This window comes from Sphaeroforma arctica (assembly GCF_001186125.1).
Source record: "Sphaeroforma arctica JP610 unplaced genomic scaffold supercont1.230, whole genome shotgun sequence".
NCBI classification, from domain to species: domain Eukaryota; class Ichthyosporea; order Ichthyophonida; genus Sphaeroforma; species Sphaeroforma arctica.
This window is the reverse complement of record NW_014040328.1, coordinates 2,453-23,402: the sequence shown is the minus strand read 5'-3', so window position 1 is coordinate 23,402 and position 20,950 is coordinate 2,453. Positions and strand designations below refer to the sequence as shown.

The window sequence follows — 20,950 nt, the reverse complement described above, 5'->3', positions numbered from 1 at the left end:
GCTGAAGTTACTTCGGCAAATGCTAGTGGTGTCAGACCGGAAAGGTAGGCGGACAACGGCCGATAGGACAATTTTTCCTATTAGCATTATACTGGATAGGAGGTGGTATGGGCTCTTTAGGCTATTCTATAAGGTCACGTATCCACTATCCATGGACCCTGTAGAAGCCACTACTCTCGGACCCTGGCGTCTATAGTATATCCATACCGGAGGTCTACGTGTACACAGAGCACGCGTACCATTGGCCAACAACTCCAGTCTCTCTTCAAACATACTTTCCAGCGGATCACTGTATCTATGAGGGCCATACATTTGGACTCGATCTTCAGGTAGTCCCAAATGAACCGGTAGACCGCCCTCGGCAAGTACCCCCGTCTCAATCACCAAAAACTATACAAAATTTCAGTCTGGGCCCCCAACTTTGGGTCATCTCAGGCTGAATATATTTCCGCAAGTTTGTTATCGTAAGCGGCTGCTAGGTCGTAGAAGTGGGTAGGGGAGCCATCCCCGAATGATGAGACCGAGAGTGTGTTCATTTTCTTCCAGAAATGTACAATTCGTGATCCTTCCTGTCGTAGATTTCTTCTGGAATCAACATTCAGTAAAGTATCCGCTTCTATCACAACAACAAATAATATTGCGGCTGGCATAGTCAGATAACGATGAAACTTATCTTATTCCGCCACTGAGGGACGTGAGTACACATTCAAGTCCCATATATGATAGAAGAAGAACAATTGAATGCGATCCTGCCGTATCATCGGATACGAGTGATGATGTACCCATAAAATAAAGCATGAACGTAGGAAAGCTCGGTTTCAGACTCAGAAGATACTGCCATCGTCTGCCGCAACTCCCATGTTTCTTTTTTGGAGTCTTCATATTGATGTACATTTTATTCATACATAAATAAATGATTTTTGTTCCCAATACAGTTTAAAATGTCGTTCTTTGTGAACAATGTCGATTGTCCCGGCCGTAACGGCTACTTCGCTGCCTTACTCATTAAATACATATCAAAAGGCCTTTGGATTCGGTCGTTTTCCTCCGAAGCAATACATCAATTGCAGGTGGAGAAGTTTCAATCCCCGATATGTCTAACGTTGATGGAAAGGCAGTTCCGCCTATGGGTATTGATGTAAGTGAGAGACTACAGTAGTAGACGTATTTCTATATACGTTAATAACGTTTTCGTCGTCAGCCCGAGAGTAATTTGGGTCTTGTTCTCAGATTAATACAAGTATAGGTGGGTCAGCCCGAGAGAACGTAAGAGTAATTTGAGACTTCTTCTCAGATATTCTATTTATAGAATACGGGCCACCGGCTAGCCCAGAGCCGAGGTCCGAGACTGAGTATAGTAACAGAGAATATGATATATTTATTTCTAGAAAATATATACTAGTGCTAAAGTGTTCTGCATAAGGTTTCTCATACTGATCATATGAGTTTTTTTACCCTGGCCAACACAAGTGGTTGAACACTAGTACAAACACCATCAGTATATAACTGAGGGTGAGATCATAAATAAATTCATTCGAATGCACCATACTTTAGATACACTATCACTTTACTATTAGTCCCCCACACCGCACGCTAACAGTAAGTATTTATTATGAAAGTGTTTCTAATCATACTGTTTGTGTACTCAAAACTCAATACGTATACAGCATTACTTGCATTAGGGCCCAGCAAGTAACCTAGAATCAAACACTGTGGCGAATTAGCTTGTTGATTGCTGGTTTGATAGTTATTGCTCGAACGAAGCAATGTAGGAAGAGTCATACAACGAGATATTTGTTATGTGACTATTGTCTAAAGAACTGTTTGTGATTGATTGAGCTGTGATGTCGGACTATTAAGTATGAAAGATTGACAATGGATAGATACTAACTACCAATTCAATGCCGCACTATCTATCTTGGTATTTGTTTTGCTCTTTGCAGATGGATTTGTAATAGTTCATCCATCAAGATCGAGCACTGTTCAAACCTTGTGTGCTGTTGATGACAAAATTGACACTGCGCACAAGTTAAAGCAGGATCGGCATGTAGTGAAGGAACACACTGACGGTATTTTAAGTGTACATTTGGTAATGAGAAATAGTTTGACGAAGTTCAGCGTCAGTATAGAGCATAAGTAATCCAAGAGGCATTAGTACTTTATGTTGATTACGTTCTTTTCGTAGTTTGTAGCACTAATGACATAACATACATGACTTTAGTACGAGTACCTACAGAAGTACGAGAAGTGTTAGAGTGCAATGTAGTCGACTTTAAATGCCCACTCGCCCGGTGGTGGATCGTCTTGTTGTGTCATCGCTAGCAAATCTACTATCTACACTCTGATAGGAAATACATGGTTCTTTGTTCGTGTATTCAAGTCCGAAGTCCTGAGTACCAGCGAGATACTTCAAACAGCGCTTGGCACCTCTGAAGTGGTGGTACTGAGGTGCTATCAGATAGCGACTTAGGATCGAAGTGTTTGATATACAAGGTATACAAGGTATCGTAGCTGACCCACTAGCTTGTTGAATTGTGTGATTGTTGGGACGTCTGAACTTGCCGCCTTATCCAGGAGATATGCGTGTTTGTCTGTTACTTCATAGTCCGATTCTAGAATTGGCACCCATGCTGGTTTACAATCTATCAACCCTCATTCCTGCAATATTTCTCTTAGGTATTGTCGTTGACGGAGACGTACTCTTCCAGGGTGTATTTTCACTTGGCACTTGAGAAACCATAACGGTATGCCGGTATCAACAGTGTTCCATTCGCATTTCATTGCGTCAGCTAGTTTCTGTACGTCGGTCTTACTCTGGTATGCTGCAATTTTGTCATCTACGTAAACAATAATGAAATAAGGCCCACTGTGTTTTTGTTTGATGAACAGTGCTCCATCCGATTGTGCTTGTTTATAACTGTGTTGTATAGCAAACCGATGGATAGCTATAAACCAGTTGTGTCTGCTAGATGGTAGACCGTATACGCAACGGTCAACTCGACATACAACCTTTGTGTCTCCTTGCTTGTGCTTTTCGTATAGTTTTCTCTGAGACGGGTCCAATAGATGTTCGATGAGATCGTATCCTTGCGGCACTCGCACGTAGCTAGGGGTATCCAGTTCTTGAATGAGGTAGGCCGAGGGTGTATCGTATTGTCGAATGTCCATGTCATAGTGTGCCATTAGAGCTAGACAGATTCTGAGTGTTTCCTTGGCTACTACTGGGGCATAGCTTTCCTCGTAATCGACTCCCTGTTTTGCATTCAATGCTGCTACGTTCAGACGTGATTTGAGTCGTGTGACTTGTCCTGATTCATCTGTTTTTGCCTTGAAGACCCATCGAGGGGGAAATAATGATTTCTCTCGCGGTTTGTTGTCAACCAGAGTAAATTCCTTGCGCTGTATCACCAAGCTCTCCATCTCCGAACGTGCTGATTTATCCCAATCGGCTGCGTTTGGCATCTCATATATATCTTTGTATGTTTTCGGTTCCATTGCTGCAGTTGCTGAATTGACAGTGTGCATAGTGCTAGGAGTTCGTCTCTTACGGCGGCTATCGTGATACCAGTCGACATTGTTATCATCTATCGCAAGGTCTCGCAGTTCTCGAGAGACTTGGCAACCTGCTGCCGTTCTTCTAGCTATGGTTGCTTCGAGATCATGTTGTGTTTTGGTAGTCGCTGCAGAAGCCTCCGACACGACGTTATGTACTTCACTCTCAACAGGTTGTTGTGTTGACGAGGAAATTATTTGTAGTTGTTCTGAGTTGCTCGACTTGTGCGTCACAGTTGGCTGGGCTTGTTGGCTAAGCATATCTTCCGTTGTCGATGTTGTCCTTGCGTCTGTTTGGAAATCGCCATTCTCGATTTGGAGGAATGTACAACTGTTCGTAGTGTCAGGTGGTGTGATAGCGGTTGTACATTTGTTGTCTTCCCAGACAAAGAATTCATCTTCGAATATATAGACGTCTCGGTTTTGTATTATACGCTTGGTCAGAGGTGAGTATAAACGATACGAGTTCGGTGTTGTGTCCAAGGGTTGCGCAAGAAGAATGCCATCCAGTGCTTTGTCGTCGAGTTTGCCGTCTGGATCACGGTTCTTGTATGCGATGTGACATCCGAATGTCCTGACCATATCTATCGGAAATGCGTATCCTGTAAACTTCTCGTATGGGGATGAGCTCTTCTCGTTGGTGGGTATAGCATTGTATATGTTGGTAGTTTGAATCAGTGATTCAGCCCACATAGTAGTCGGTAGATGTGCATACGTCAGTTGTGAAAGCATTCTAGGGACTAGTGTACCATGGAGTCTCCTCTACCTTGCCATGGCATTGTGGCGTGGCCGTAGGTGCGTACCTCGAGCAGTATCCCAAATACGCAAGCATGCGCCTCGTTACGTTTGCTGTAAACTGTGAGCCTCGATCCATACAACTCGATCCATTTGTATGCACTGAACTCGGCGATGACTTAAGGTGTGCCATTCATCGAATGTGTGCAACATAGCATCCAGAATTGTTGTCGCTTTCAAATCGCGGATCGGATACTCTTTGGCCATGCTAGAAAAATCGTCTATGATTGATACAGAGTGGGTGTTGGATCCTATTGACGTTACGAACGGTCCTATTATGTCCACGAAGACTATCTCGAGAGGCTCTGTAGCAGGTTCGTGCTGTCGTTCCTTGTTTATATTCTTGTTCTTCTTCTTAGCAATAGTGCATGCTTTGCATCGTTTCTCTGGTTGCCTTATGTAGGGTAAATCTTTTGGGACGTAGCTAGGGGGCGCGAGCCTGTTGTGCCATGAAATCTGATTGGCTTTCTTCAGCGATGGTTCCACTGTAGTCATAGCTATGTCGTCGATGTGCACACAGTATATTCTGTGCTTTTCATGTACTGTTATGGTTCCGAAGCTTGGTAGTAATATGTACATCATGTTGTTGGTGAATTCAAATGAGTAGTGTCGCGCTGAGAGTAGGCTGATAATTAGTAGTGCAGTTTTAAATGTCGTATCAATGAGTACGTCCCCCACATTTCTTAGCTGAGCCACATACTTTGGATAAATTATTGTACCATCAGCTACTTCGAGCGCATACCAGTCATTAATGCGCATGTTGCTGACGAGATAATGTTTGTGGTACTTACAGGGAAGTACGTGTATGGTGGCGCAACTATCGCAAGCTAGTCAGTATCCACCTCTGGAATCTCTATATGACTGATCATTCACCTTCTTGTTGTCGATTGTAGGGTTAATTGTAAAGAATTCAATCTGTCTGTTTGCAGGTAGTTGGTCATCAGATACTTGTGCTGACATAGCTTTGTCCTGTCTGCCTTCCTGAGCTTGGCGTCGATTAATCTGGGATCTGTATGTTCTGTCAATGTCTTGTGCACGTTGGGTATCTCGTGAATATCTACCATCGTCGTAGTCGCGTCGATTGTACCTATCTACTCGGTAGTCCTATCGGTCCTGATCATCGTGATTATCGTAGCGGTATAGGTAGCTGATGTTTCTGTTGTACTGTTCCACACTGGTACGGTAGTTACGATTCGAATCAGGTCGGCGATGCTTGTCATTGTTCTTGGACTTAAATCTGTAGTCTCTCATGTCATGACGTGGACCAGATTTGTCAATCCGTCGATCGTAACGTTTACGACCCTGATTATGTGGGTTACCAGCAACGCATGATTTGATTAAAGCTTGTAGCTTACGGCATTGCCCGATGGAATGCCCACGATTATTGCAGAATGCACAATTTCCTGTCGATATAGCTGCATGCGCACCGTGCACAATGGTTGATGGGTCACTTTCATCTGGATCCAATGCGATGAGATATGTGGTGAGCCCATCATACGACATGGCCATCATAGCGGGTGTCTTCAAGGTAATCTTAACAGTCTGATTATCATCGTTTACAGCCTGCCGTAGAATAGCGCTTAGGCTGTTGTTAGACTACGTACCTCCGGCGTTTTTGAATTTCACAAATACCGTGTTGAGACGACTGATAAGGCTGGCGTAAGATTCGTTCCGTTCTTGCGTGATGCGGTTCAGTTTTCCTTCTAATGTCTGGATATCATCTTCGGTCAGGGCTTCAAACTTGTGTTTCAGTGCGGCAAAAGCTTCCCACGGCTTATTAATGAATTGGCTGATCTCCGTCTGCAGTAGTGGAGATAAGGTGGGGTTGATAATCCGATAAGCCTCAGCGATTTCCTTGGGTGCAATATTGTTGGGATTCCTTCACAATTCACGGATAGAATTGTCTGGGTTTTCTAAGGAAGCCAGTCAACCTTCGATTCGAGAATAGTGGTGGTCTTAATATCCTTAGAGTTCACAGTAGGCATATTGATAGCGCGTGTTACTATACTCAGTATCGGACCTCGGCTCTCGGCTAGCCGGTGGCCCGTATTCTATTTATAGAATAATCTGAGAAGAAGTCTCAAATCACTCTCACATTCTTTTGGGCTGGCCCACCTATACTTATTTTAATTTGAGAACAAGTCCCAAATTACTCTCGGGCTGACGACGTAAAACGTTATTAACGTATATAGAAATAACGTCTACTACTGTAGTCTCTCAAGAAGCATACTACAATGCACTAAAGCGGTATGATGCGTGCTTGCTTTGGGCGTACGAACAGAACCTATGTTCGTCAAATGTATATTCCAAAAATGAATGGTTCACTACTAGAATGTACAAATAATATCAATGGTTGTGCAAAATTGTACAGCTGTAAACTAAAACCAGGAGTCGACAAAGCAACACAATTGACAGAATACTATGCACTAATGAGTTCCGGTACATTCTCAAACGCTGCGATAGTCAACCCAAGGTCGCGGCTGCCACCGCTACGGAATTGCTGCCCAGGTTATTGTTAGGGTCCTTGGGGTTTCGGGGAACGATATCGGACATGACACGTCCCATTGCATATGTCACAGGCAGCGAATTGATCCTACCAATGCCGAAGGTTGCAGCTTAGGCAGGCAGAGCGTCCCGGGAAACGGCTACAAGACAAACGGTCCTGCTGGTCGCGTGAGTCGCGTGGAGGTGTTGAGCCTCGGAATTGGGAGTTACCCCGGCCAACAGAGCTAAGGTAGTCAGCATCCACTTGTCACCTTCCCACTAGAAGGGTCCTCCCAGAGGACGATCATCAGCCGCCGCCCGTGAGCATCGATCAAGCCAACGGGTGGTCTCGCCCGGGGTGAACTCATGGTAGCTGTCCCGTGTCAAGGTGTTGCGTAGATCGTCACGGCGCCTGGTTGGCGCCTGGATAGTCCTCGAGCGTCGGGCCCGGAAAGGGCTGGAAGGGGTGCGGTCCACCGGAGGCAAACGGGCAGGCATCGCTGAAGCTTGGGCATGGAAAGGCGACGGAAGTCCTTTCTGGGCGGCTTGCAGCATGCTCAAGCGAGGAGCTGAACCAGGGTCGACACGGGTACGGTTCGGACGGAGCTCCTGGTCCACGCGGTAGATGACACTTTTCACGGCGAACTTGGAAGCTTGGCTCACTAGAGCGTGCTTTGCCTTCAGGCTGTAGACAGAGTCAGATCGAAAGCGAGTCGAGTAGGCAATCAAATCAGAGGAGGACGGCCTGGTCAGAAGGAAAATAGCAGAGGCATAATTGGCCAAAAGGTACTGGGTGATCTACACAACTGTCACGTTGGCCTCCATGTTCATCTGTACCTCCAGGACCAAACGTTCCGAAATTTACCTTACCAGACGGTTCATCTGAGCCGAGAAATCCGAAGTATGCTTCGGGGCTGGGTAGTCGCGTTCGTGGTCCTTCGGACCGGTCTCACAGTACGCAGGATAATTGGTAAAACCCTGCCAACGCTCAATCCAAGGGAGCAGCATTCGGTGCTTCTGACCCTCGTACACCCATGCTGGGTCCCCACATGTCATCGCGGCTGGTGTTCATCGACATCTTAGGTTAGTTATTTCAATCAATTAAATCGCATCAAATCACTCGTTGTAGTTACTTAAAATCAATGTCCGTCTAACTTGATCTAAAACCCTAAAATTGATACAGAACTTCTTACAACTAAATAGTTTATTAAATTACTTTCTGCTGACAGTACTTCAAAGGTGAAGTACTGTACTGCTAGTTTGAACTTCACACAAGGAAACTAAGTAGTTCAATCGGTCCATTGCACTGGGGAGGGCCATGTGCGAGTGAATCGGGGCTTTCGGGCTGATGGCCAGGCGCATGCACCAGGGCACTGAACCGAGGGCTCATTCTGTCCAGCCTTGTACTACAATCCCAAGATTTAAACTAGAAATATTTGAAACTGAAAATCGACATTTCTTCTAATGAAATTGAAAAATCAAAACATATTTGCGTAAAATCTGAGAGCAAGAATACTTTAAGTGTGCTGATTGTGAAAAGAATCAAATTAAGCGCTATGGCTGGGCTTCACTTAAGTCGGTGCTCGAAGATGAAACTATGTGCAGGGCCACCATTGATTTTGTAGGTTGTTATGGATGTAGTTGGACGATATGATGAGAAGTATGTTTTACATACGTTTGTCGTAGCCTCTGGGTGTATTTGTTTTATCCTGTCAGGAATAAACTACCTGAAACAATGGCGGAATTGTGCTTACGCATCTTTGCCGATCACGGGTACCCATTATTCTTATGTTATGATAATGTCGGCGAGTTTATAGGTGGAATAATGACGGCTTTAAACTCGTATCTGGCATATGTGAAAAACGGGGAGTGCCCTACAATCCACAAACGCAAGGTGCCAATGAAGTCCGACATAGGTAACTTGAGTTTCAATTAAGGACTGCACGAAAAAATGATACTAGTGATTGGCCCTACCGTTTGACATGGGTACAAGATCAGAATCTATCGTTTGACATGGGTACGAGATCAGATGAATGACACACCTGATCCTGTAACCGACGTAACCCCGTCACACTATGTCCGTGGTAGAAAAAGTGTGCTACAACTTCTTGTAGAAGGGGTACCTGACAAGGTACAGTCACTTAAGTGGCTGTAAAGATTAGATAGAGTACATAAGGTTGTATACCCTATACTTAAAGAAAAGCGAAACACTGTACTTTTAAGAGCGCAAGGTCGCTGGTCTTGTAAGAAGAAACAAGTTTTCTTCAAGGAAGGAAAAGGTGATTATGTTAACATAATCCAGAGAATTTCGGACACTGGTAAGTTATATTCTTACTACATAGGCCTTTATATGATCTCTGTACATGACGAAAAGTCTGATACCTACGAGATTAACAATGTAAATGGTACAAGTGGACTTAATGTGGGCTTATCTCGTATACCGAGTGACCAACTAACACTCTGTCGAACATATGATGATACTGCACCCCTTGAACAAGAGTTCAAAAAGATAATAGGTATAAAACCCGTTAACGGAACTATACAAAACATTGTTTCATGACAATGAAGTTTATATCCTTACGTCGTCAGACTTTGGAAACCCAGATTACTTAGAAAGTGTCAACAAGAAATGGCGGAAACGCCTTCATAAATACCAGGAAGTTAAAGACAAGCTATTTCCTCAAGCCGATAAGATTGCTACGCACTCTTACCTTGGTCTTGAGTTCTGGTCTTCTCTTTATAGAGATACACTTCCAAAATCTATGACACAAAAGCGTGTACACCAACTAACGGGTGGCACAGGGAATACCAAGCAAACAAGGGTAGACTCACACACGTGAAGAGTATTTACATACTATAATATTTTGAAACATTCTAAGTATTTACATACCTTATTAACTAAGGTTTTACACCGCACTTGCTTACTTTCTCACTCTTTCTCCACTATGGTACCCAGGCAGTACTTTATTCAATGGCTTAGAGCTGGCGGGGGGCTATGATATCATAGCAGGTCCTGGAGTTAAGTCATATACATTATTTTTAAATAAGATATTAATATCTAAATCTAGCATTGTCTTATGTAAAAGTTCTCGTTAAGAAATAAGTTTTTATGTCACACATAAGTGATACACGATAAGAGATACATGATATTTGAGAACCGGGATCAAGTAACGTAATAACCATTATTCCGTTAACGAAACTGGTAATAGAGTACGTTCATCGTCTTTTGACGTTATCCGTTTAACCATCGCCACGTGGTATCAATGTTGAGAGGTTCCTTTGGAATCTTCCTGTGTAGGTCTCTTCTTGATAGGTATCCGTTGAATATTGTTGCAAGAAAGTGGATGCATTCCATGCGTCTTCTTACAAGTTGTACACTCTAAAGCGTATTTGCAAGAGTCTTTGTGTTCTGTTAAACTTATTTTGGTGAACAGCACTGTCACATTCAAGACACAAAGCGTACCTGGTTTTAAAACCCTTCAGCTGTGTCTGCTGAGTATGCTGTTCCTTGTGGAAAAATTGCTTTGGTGCTGTTCGCTCACGTGCTACTGCCGCATACGTACCTTTGTTTTATTTAGCGCTACCACCAGACTTTGACGTAATAGTATGAGTCTTTGAAGACTTCTTTGTAGCCTGCATTAAGCGGTGTTGTGTCCATTCTTCGTCTGTAACAGCTTTAACAGATTAGACGACAGTTTCTCAGTTTTAGTGTTCAACCACTCAAAGCCTTCTTGTCGTGAATTTCTATTCATGAGATTAGAAACCACATGCATAAACATTATCTCTAATGTTCTGCGACACCCCAAGAGTACGTAACAGAGAAAGAGATTTAAATACTAAAAGTTTTCTGCAGGTTCTCACACCGATCATACCCTTGAGTTTTTACCGGTGTAGCTGGAATACAGCAGAAAAGCAGAGCAAGCACGTAGTTCGTATAAAAATCAAGCAAATACGTAAAATATAGTAAGTTGCGTTTGCACTTCAGCAAGGCCGCAGCTGAATTTAGAAAAAGAGCACAACATTTCAGAACACATATGAGAGACATGCAGATGTTGGACACCTTCATATTAATTTGCGAAAGAAAAGGGCTGAAAAAGTAACTGAATCGGTAAATTTAGCTCAGCAACACATAGTGAGATGATGATCAACGAGAACCAACAATGGAAGATATCAACTTTCCTTTAATAGTTGGAAGGGACAAACAATGACAGGTCTGTAGGGTATGTATTCGCAAACCACAAGAACGGATATGCGACGAGGTGATCGGCGTCGACAAACGGAAGTTATTACAGGTTCAAGAGATAGCATACGAGCATCGACTTAAGATAATCAGCAGAGTTCAACACAAAGAAAGCAACCATAGTGCATTTAAGTCCTCCAGCACACACCTATCCACAACAGTACTACCATACATATCTCTTACTACTACAACCACAGCATCTCTACCAAGAGACCTCCAATACACATACGGTATCAACAATATCGCCAGGGGCCTACATGGCAGGCTCCAAACAGCCACCGACACGGTTTTCGACCACAACAAAATATTGGAACACACACAGAGTGCATATCATAGAGTGCATATCACAGAGTGCATATCATCATAGTTATCCGAGTGATCCATGTACTATTCTCACAATATATCACTTTAAAAAAAACTTAGGAAGATTCAGATTCTGCTGCTGGCCCATCGTTTCGAAACATCAGCTTTAACTACGATGATTCACTTCAAAGACAAAACTAGCCCTCGTATTTGGACCTTGAGGTACGTCCTCAAAATGCAATACTGCATACAATAAAAATACGTTGGTAATACGGTTCCCTCAATAGTCTGTGCGTCCCCTAAATCAGCCAGGCAGTGATTTCTTACCATCACCGTAGAGACTATCAATTGGTAGCATTCAATATACTATTAAAATGTTCGCCTTCCTAACACAATTTTGTAGTCGATACGGTAAAATAAATATGACATGTACACATCTATAGCTGCATATCTGAATGAGAGAAAGCTGAACAAATTTGAAAAGTGTAGTTTACAAGAATTGACTAAGACAAATCTGGGTAAACAACTTTCAAAGGATAGTACTATGAGATTCAGAAGTTGGGCTGCAGCAGAGATGAGCAAAGCTCAATTCCATTTATATCGCCAAGAATTTTTCCTCCTGAAATCAATATCATGCCTTTGCTTCATATGACGAATATCAACGGCTGTTGTGAAAGTGCGAGGAGTTATTGGTACTGGGGCATCGACCAATACAAGACAAAACCTTCTTAGCCGACACACCTTATCTCTAGCTATCTATATTAGGTACAACTTATTTACTAGCTCGTCTCCGAAACTGATATTCTCTCGTTCCATTTCGAAAGATTTTTTTTTGATGGGTGCTTTCTTGACCATTTACAAGTTCAGATATAGTTGTAATCAGCGGAAGTGTATCGCCATCGGGTAGTGTACACACAGGTAGATCAGAATAATTGTTTTGGACTACAACATGCGACTTAGATGCATTGCAGAGAATTGCGCAATATGCTCACCTAGAGCCTATCCTTGACATTGTCGGTGAAAATTATTGGGTTGCGTCGCAGGAACTTGTATAAATGCGTCGTGATTTTTAAATACGACCCCATTTTACGATACAAGCCTTGAGCTGCTGAATTCCCAAACTACGATACGGCCGCGCAGCTCGGTTTAATACATATATAACTGCACTTAGATGTTTCCCACAAACAATTGAAAGACCACAACCGGTCGTCTATACGTAATCTGGATGCTCGAAAGAGTGCCAGACAATTATATCTGCGTGTAGTACCAAACCCTAGAAACTGGTTCTACATATTGTTAATCCTAGCAACGAACTGCACATGCTCAGGGAGAAAAGCACCAATTATGCTCAGGTCACAACTGGAAATTTCATCACAGTATTTACATATGAAATAACGATACAGTATATAGCAGCAGCTATTATGGCCGACTGTATGGCGTGCGCGTAGTCTAATTGGCCATCTCCGGTTTACGTAGTTGTTGCATTCGCACGATGGGCAGGTGAGTGGGAGACCATAAAATCAGACTGACACCCAGAAGAATCAAGATTTGAAGCTCTCGCTTGAATAATTTACGAGGAGACTCAGGTGTACGACTTCCATACGCCGCTTGTATGTTTGCTACATCAATTTGTTTCAATACTGTGCCTACTTTTTAATATACTCTTTCAATACAGTCTCCTATAATACCACCTTTCGCAGAAGTCGATGAAAACCTTCTGCTAGATGTATTTCAGAATTGCTAGGCAGATCATCATCCACTCGTGACCTCAAGGTAGGAATTACTGGTGTACGTATGTTGGTTCCTTTTTTGGTACTTCAGCGCTCGCCACAGATACCGGATTGTATGCAGTGGCTCCCAATCGTATTGTTTATTGTAGTCGAACAGCGCGCCCACCAACAAGTTGCACCAGAGCTGTAGGGTCTGTTTCTTCGTTTCTTCGCACACATACACAAGTGAAATTGATGCCTTAGCGACTGACACTTCCGCGGTTGATCGCACATCAGCTTTTATACCTAAAAGAGTGCGCTGATCTTGAACAGGTGTTGCATGCAACTTGCTTGCTTATGATTTTCTACCTGCGTCGACCCTTTCACGGCCTGAATACTGTCACATTACTTGTTTACGACCTTCGTCCTTGCCCCTCAAGCCGGTTGATTATTGGCTTTACTGAATAGCATATTGTCAATAAGAATATAGTCGGCCACTGCTGTATAATTCCCTCGCCGGCCGATCGGAACACTCGTTAAACCAAACGACGGTCTTACCATCTACATTCAGTGATTGGGCTACCAGTTCCTCCATCTGAGTTGACGTGATGGCGTTATTTTATGATTCTTGATAGGCGGAGTTACGCTGAATTTTTACATGGCTAGAATTTTTACATGGCTAGAATTTTATTCGAGGAAGTTACAATAATATTGTACATTTCAACGTCCCGATAGGTGCACTGTATACTGAGATACGGACTGCATATACATGTACGTACAAAATCCACATATTTTAATATGTGTGTATTTGCAGTCGTGCGTAATATATATTACCGATAACATACGCGAGGTATTCACAACAACACAAGCTGATGGCAAAATTTTATTTTGATAGCATCACTCAGAAAGAAGTTTGGATTCAAACTATATTTTTAATAGACCACTAGCGGATAAGCTTGAACTTGTATTATTATTATTATTAATTAACCACTAGGGAATATGCTTAATTTGTCCTAATTTGGTGCAGGCCACTTTGTATTGGGCCTGGTATATTTTGGCATATTCGAGATATCACGAAGATTTTCGGCGAGAATACAACAATGCCAGCTATTGGCTGATAGAAAGATACGGGGGCATAGTACTTGAAAACATTGTGTACAGAGTTGTAGACAGGCTTTGTATGCACACAACGAAGTAAGTCGCTGATGGTGTCCTGCTTAAGTTTGATTATTGGGATCGGAATGCCCGGGCTGATGCATGCATCATCGGTAGTGGCCACTGTACTTTGACTTCCACAGTAACATCTGAATATTATGTGCGCAAGTGGATTGTCAAACGCTTGAGTGAACTGATAAGACGTTGCCAAGCGTAGCTGCTATATTTAATTCATTGTGCTTCAACCTTTCAGGATTAGGCTACATAAAGCTGCTTCCCATTGCAGGAGAGTACTCGATTCACCCCTCACGGAAACATACAAGCGGATCTCAACCTATTCCAAATTTTGAACTCGAAGGGATAACAAGCGAGGTCTGCACACATATTCATACCCAATAATCGAACAAATAAGTATCAGACGTCTGTAATCGACAATAAAAACGATAGCTATGGTCACAACGAGGCACCCCTACCCGTCTCACTTCAAGTAACATATGTCGCACTAAGCCATTGTAAGAATCAGCTGGTTCTGAAGTCTAGTGCTAACCTAAGAAAATTAAAGTATAGTCAAGCGCACAAATATTAACTTCGAAAACGCGAATGACAAAGTCGCTCGGCGAAGGTACTAAGCAGTTGCATATGGTGCTTGCAAAGCGAAAACACTCAAGACTGTTTCTTTACTCAAGTTCTTTGAAGCAGTTCGAGAGTAGTGACACGATTGAAAGCATTACTATAAAAAATACCTTGAGCCTGGCAATTATTTCCGAACACTCATGCGAAGCCACTGCGAGGACATCTGTGGCCCCACCTTCCCTAAATTCAAATGCCACTATTTTGATATTCTTCTCCTTCTTGGGATCTGCATTTGCAATCACAAAACAAATTCAATGTAAGCATGTCTTCTTTTCAGTTTACAACATACTAACACGCCCCGTGCGGGGTGCTCAATCGCCTCACTCGTAGATTACTCATTAGATAAAAAAATCATAGCAATGCGAGCATTGCGTACATGGCGAGTCGGATATTTGTGCGTGTGTCCTGTAGTTTTTATAATATGCTAATAAAATCAAAACACCGCGCGTACTCGGCATTGACGACAGGAAGTGACGGGTGTATAGCCATATAACCTGCGGATTATATGAAATAGCAGTCAACTCAGAGCAACGCGAATACTGATACGTCGACGACGCGGAGGTAAGCTGCTTAACCGCGTACCTTTTAAAATAACATTATCAAAATTCATTCACTGCCATGGACATGGTGCTATATGGATGATGTAAAGAATGTGTGCCTGATCAAGTGTCTCGTACACAGTATATTGGATGCATAAATTCATAGGAGCGCATGTACTCCTCCATCTAACATACCCTTTAGATTGATCGCTTTGAGGTTCTTGTATTTATATATAGGGATTCCATCACCGGTCGAGCGGGCCTTTACCGGCACTAACGCCACGCCAGATACAGTCAGTTTCAGTATACACAAGTTACTTGATTTGATCGCATATTTGAACTGCAACTCTTCGTTCTTCGTTTTGTTCCTTACGATCATCACTCGATAAACCTGGTGCGCGTTTGAAGAAATGCGAAGTCAGCAATGTACGATATATCAGTTTGTATTTTGATATGATCATATTATCGAATATGAACTCGAAATCGACTCTTCGTAGAAGAGTTAAGGCTGTGACAATATCATATTTTTGTTTTCGCATCGTCTAATTATGAGACCAATCTCGCCAAGCCAATTGCAGACACGTGTAATAAACAAAAATCTACTTCATGTGAAAGAAAACTTTATTTTGCGGGCGGCAATAGTCACATCTGAAACTAGAATACACTGTCTTCTCAATAACGCTCCAAATGGGCTAGATTAAGGTACAAATCAACGACAAATAGGAACCCAATCAGCATCCTCATTGAAAACCTACATTTGAATAGGAGTCAATGCTATAAGCAGAGCAGATTCAAATACACTCACAACAAAATGCTTGCACCTGCTGTTGAGAACTACAGGACAACGAACATGTCAAATTCGGAGTCGCATGCTACATCCCGAGGTTTGCCAGGTCAATCACGAACGCCCTCGGCCCGGCAACACATACCTGAAACGACGCATCCAGAGCGATATCCTGGTCCATGTTCTCCGGCAGATCATTCTGCTTCGGGATATACGCCTTCCGCGCATTGTTCGTTGGATTGACTATCGGCTCGAACATTGCGTCACCCACAGCATACGATACTGTGGCCAACACATTCCTAGGTGATCGAGTCGTCCCTCTTCTCGGGGACGATGAGTTGGAGGTTCTAGAATCAGGACTCACCAGATCTACGGAACGAGGACTAAACCTCGCACTGCCTTTAAAACTTCGGCCATTTTTCGAAGCCTTACCCACGGTACTGCTGGTGTGCACAGCACTGGTCTTGATTGGTTCAACGGACACGCTGGAGCTGCTCGCTCGCCTGCAGGGAGAGTCAGGCACAATGCACATAAGCTACTGTGTATATATACTATCCACATTTACAACGTAACGAGTACGACACAAAGCAAAGAAGGGTGCACACATACTGGCTTTACAACTTGTATTGCGGTACAACAGACTGAAATTAAAAAGCAAAAAAAATAGAAACTCTTCAACCTTTGATTTAAAAAAAATATACACCTTCGGAAATCTCTGACATACCTTCGCTGCGCTGGTAAATTGAGATCTTGTGGTGAATTGTTGTCTGTTGCATCGAAACTTCCAGGGTACTCAAAGCCTCCCATAGCTTGTGCTGTGCTAGGTGGTGAAACAGTGCGAGGAGTGGCAAGAGTTCTGCGCGCCAGTCCGTATACGAAAAGAAGAAAAAGAAAAAAAGAAGATCAACAGAAAACAAAGATAGACTATTGAATATTCAACATCTCCCATGCCGCCTGCCGTATCGGGTGACATACAGGTTCGGGGACAAGCAAGTGTATCATGCACCGGTGCACGTATGAAAAAAACCAATTAATACGTGACTACAAGGGACAATGGCAGATGAAATAGTCTTCAAACGCAGTCTCCATCATCCGCGGGCAGCTGAGTATACACTGGTACTACACACGACAAGTATACTGCGTATGGAGCAGATGTCTGAGATCCGCACTTTTTGCAGCTTTGTCGTACTGATATTGTACTATGACACTAAAGTAGAATGGAAATGATAGCATTACAGTTCTGTGTAGAGATTGAGTTTCTCTGGCCATAACATGTAGCGTGGAAAGAATTGCCGTACGTGTTTAACACCCGCGAGAACGTTGTCTTCGCCATCTATGAAAGCTGCCATCAACACTGTTAGAGAAAACGGCCACGGCTACAAGCACATCGAAACGCATGTATACGTGTAAAAGATGGAAGGCCCATGTTCGAACTCATCTTACTTTACGGAATAGTACTGTCAACGGAGCCTGTGGAACCTGATATAGAAAGGGATCAGACTAGACTTTTACTAAGCAATATCTTCGATTGTGTAAAATAGACTTGGACATACCGAGGCGAGTCTGTTCCGAGGGAATCGGGTGAGATGAGCGAACTGCTTGTAGCCCCATCCGAGGGGCTGCCTTGGGGCGTCCTGTGGAATCGAGAGGAAGTCAGCCGTCTGAAGAAACCCACTTTGGGTGACTCGGTCTGTGGTGTACCATATGGGGCGTATGAGTGTAGGTTCGCAGTGAAAACGAAACAAGGAATACTTAGTTTGTCTGTAGATTCTAGCGATTTTCCCGAGTGTCAATTGCGGACAATATGAGGAGTATCGAGAACTAGTATGGTTGTACCGTGAATCTTGTGAAGTAACTGCGAGATCAGTAGCTGTATCAACTGTGCATCACACTTGCACTTACCTGACTGGGGGATCTATGCTTGGCTGCTTTAGGCGATAGCACGCCAAACACACCAAAGAAATTGGAGCCGCTATGGGGTGTTGTGAATGAACTGGGTGACAGGTGACCATCAACCACAGAGGTACGCTGATAGGGCCCAGTACCGCCCGCATGCTTAGTCTTGTCATCGGTAACATGCTCGGTGGATATAGGGCGCGAGCGACTTGGCGAAGAGGCTGTGGTAGGTATAGCAGACGTGGATGCGGGTCTGGCAATAGGCTTGTATCGTGTTTCCACAGGAATTTGTGCACTACCGTGCTTATTGGAATTGGAAGTGGCAGGTAGCTGGCCAAATGACTTGGGCATGGCAAGATCTGACCGGGTGGACGACTGGCTGCTGCTGGGATCTGTGGCGAACGTGACGGCCAACGGAGACGATTGCCGTGTCTCGCGCAATATCCCTCGATTAATTGGGCTCGAAAATGGATGTGAGTGTGAGTGTGATTGATCCGTTGGTCCGTTCTCATTACTAAATTCTGCGGGGCAGTCGATTGACGAATCTGTGTGCGGGAAGGTGCTAGCATCTTTTGTGGGGCGTACTTGCGAGGATATCCGGGAGTGCTGATGTCCCACTTCGAAGGACACTGGTTGGGGGCCTGAGATAGCATCCTGCGACGGTGCTGACAGCGCTATAACAGGGCTACTAACTTGCAAGGTTGATTGCATAGAAGAAACTCTCGGTAACACACCTTTCAGTATGGCCTGCGTAGTGGCATCTATATCAGCACTATGGCTAATGTCTGCAAAGCTCACTCGCCTCAAGAGTTTTGTGCCCCTAACAACCCGCGCCGGTGAGTACACGTCTTCTTGACCTTTCTTCTTAGCGATTGCTGCGGTACCATTGCTTATGCTATTGGGTCCGTGGGGGAGATGGGTAACCAAATCCAACTGCGCTGGCTTGGGGCGTTCACGCACAGTACCGCCATCACTGAGTTTAATAGGGAGTGTACATGACCGTCTTCTATTCAATTGGATCCTACTCGACGACCCTTCTACAGAGAGCCCCTCAATAGTGGGATGTGCATCATCGGTTTTACTGTCAGCTGGAATAGATTCATCACTAGGATTGGGGACAACAGTCGAAACTGGGGAGTCGTTATTATCAGCCCTGCCGGGGGGCGGATTGCCCTCCATGTCTATCTGATATCACTATGGTACTGTACATCTGAAAACCACCCGTGCATTTGAAAACCACCCGTGCATCACATACGCACGTACAGAACGCATGCATGCTGCGTATGTAATGCTAGCACACCTGTTGCGTGTTTCAATATTATGCAGGACTATCATCCATTGATCTCCGCGATTATCGCGGAGTTGCACACCAAAAAATGACCGTTATTTTTGTAGACAAAAAATAAGAGCGTCATATTTAGAGTTTAGGGTTGAGTCGGTTGTATACATAGCCTCAGAATAATTACAGTGGAGGCTGTATGCACGCGGGTAGTAATATTGTTCTAAATACACGTAAGACATTGTTGTACCCGGTGTTAACTACAAAAGCTTATCCGACCAAAAAATCAAAGGCACACATCATGTTCCTACACGTTAGTATTGGTAACGATTGTGTCTCGGATTTATAACCGAGCACTATATGCAGCACGTACGTGCATAGCATGTGTGATGCAACCAACAGGATCAAGATGCACCACTCCACACAGCCACAGCTTGGTCTCCAAGCGCATGCGTTCACACAGACACAGACCCAATCCACACAGATACCTAAACTGAAGTTTAGCATCCGTATACTGAAACTTGACAACTATCTCACCGCCCCCGTGGAAGGCCTGGACGACTGTTTGCTCGAACCTGGCTCTCAGTCGAACTACAGTGAGGTGTGTTTGCCAGTCTCTCGCGTGTGATGTACCACTAATCTGTGCAAACTCGAAATTCTAGATATAGTGTAGATGTACGGAATGAATCTGGCTCTCAGTCAAACTACAGCGAGGTGTGTTTATCTGCCTGTCGCATGTGATGTACCACCTATCGTGTGCAAACTCGATGTGGCGGACGTGAAGAAGAAAATGTGGCCAGGTTCTGCCTAGCCTGTCTTCTCGATGCTCTAGGTAAATAGGTTGGTTTAGAGATTGAATAAACGGTGATTAATTAAATCACCTCTTTTAGATATATTCTATCAAGGAGAGCCATCCTTCCGGAAGGCGGGTTCCCTGCCTCTACCATCCCGACCCTACTTTGGGGAAGCTCCGAGGGTCCAAAATGATTAAAAGTGGCTAGAGTCTAAAGGATGTCTTTATAAAAGTATCTGTCTGACTGGGATATAGAGTTTTTAGAACGCGGCTTCGCTGAGTAGTTTACTGTGTGCACACGCAGTGCAATTGCTGGTGTAAACACGCTAACCGCAACAATCATCTGTTGTATATTATATGCACTTATGCAAAATCGTGCACACAAGATATGTATTCTACTGTTAAATATGTGTTGTGATTCAAGTGTGGCGCTGGTGGGCGTTGATAGCAGAGTTCTGCGTGATCGAGCGTACGATATGTAGTATAGATGTCTACAAGCGCTCACCAGATATATTTGCTATAGCCAGGATCAACGTGCACGCCGTGTTATGACGTGAGTGTACGTGTATGTACACAGAAACAGACACAGACACAGACACAGACACATACACACACACACACAAAAAACAAACAAAACACACACACACACACACACACACACACACACACACACACACACATATATATATACTACACACACACACACACACACACACACACACACGACACGTACACACACACACACACGACACACACTACACACACACACACACACACACACGACACTA

The 20,950-nt window shown here is 43.7% G+C and overlaps 3 protein-coding genes across 3 annotated transcripts; 1 reads left to right on the top strand and 2 right to left on the bottom strand.

The window, feature by feature from the left end:
• Positions 1-7,110: 7,110 nt before the first annotated feature.
• Positions 7,111-7,887, bottom strand: SARC_04209 (hypothetical protein; the record flags this gene model as incomplete). The annotated part of the gene is made up of 2 exons (XM_014301963.1): positions 7,111-7,576; positions 7,697-7,887. 2 exons carry the CDS (start codon positions 7,885-7,887, stop codon positions 7,111-7,113), a joined length of 657 nt encoding a protein of 218 aa, XP_014157438.1.
• A 6,113-nt stretch (positions 7,888-14,000) lies between these two features.
• Positions 14,001-19,269, bottom strand: SARC_04208 (hypothetical protein; the record flags this gene model as incomplete). The annotated part of the gene is made up of 7 exons (XM_014301962.1): positions 14,001-14,387; positions 14,982-15,097; positions 15,606-15,801; positions 16,340-16,697; positions 16,919-17,050; positions 17,748-17,884; positions 18,097-19,269. 7 exons carry the CDS (start codon positions 19,267-19,269, stop codon positions 14,346-14,348), a joined length of 2,154 nt encoding a protein of 717 aa, XP_014157437.1. The 3' UTR covers positions 14,001-14,345.
• A 290-nt stretch (positions 19,270-19,559) lies between these two features.
• SARC_04207 (hypothetical protein) lies at positions 19,560-20,109 on the top strand. The gene has a single exon (XM_014301961.1). It carries the CDS (start codon positions 19,752-19,754, stop codon positions 19,995-19,997), a length of 246 nt encoding a protein of 81 aa, XP_014157436.1. The 5' UTR covers positions 19,560-19,751; the 3' UTR covers positions 19,998-20,109.
• The last annotated feature ends 841 nt before the right edge of the window (positions 20,110-20,950 follow it).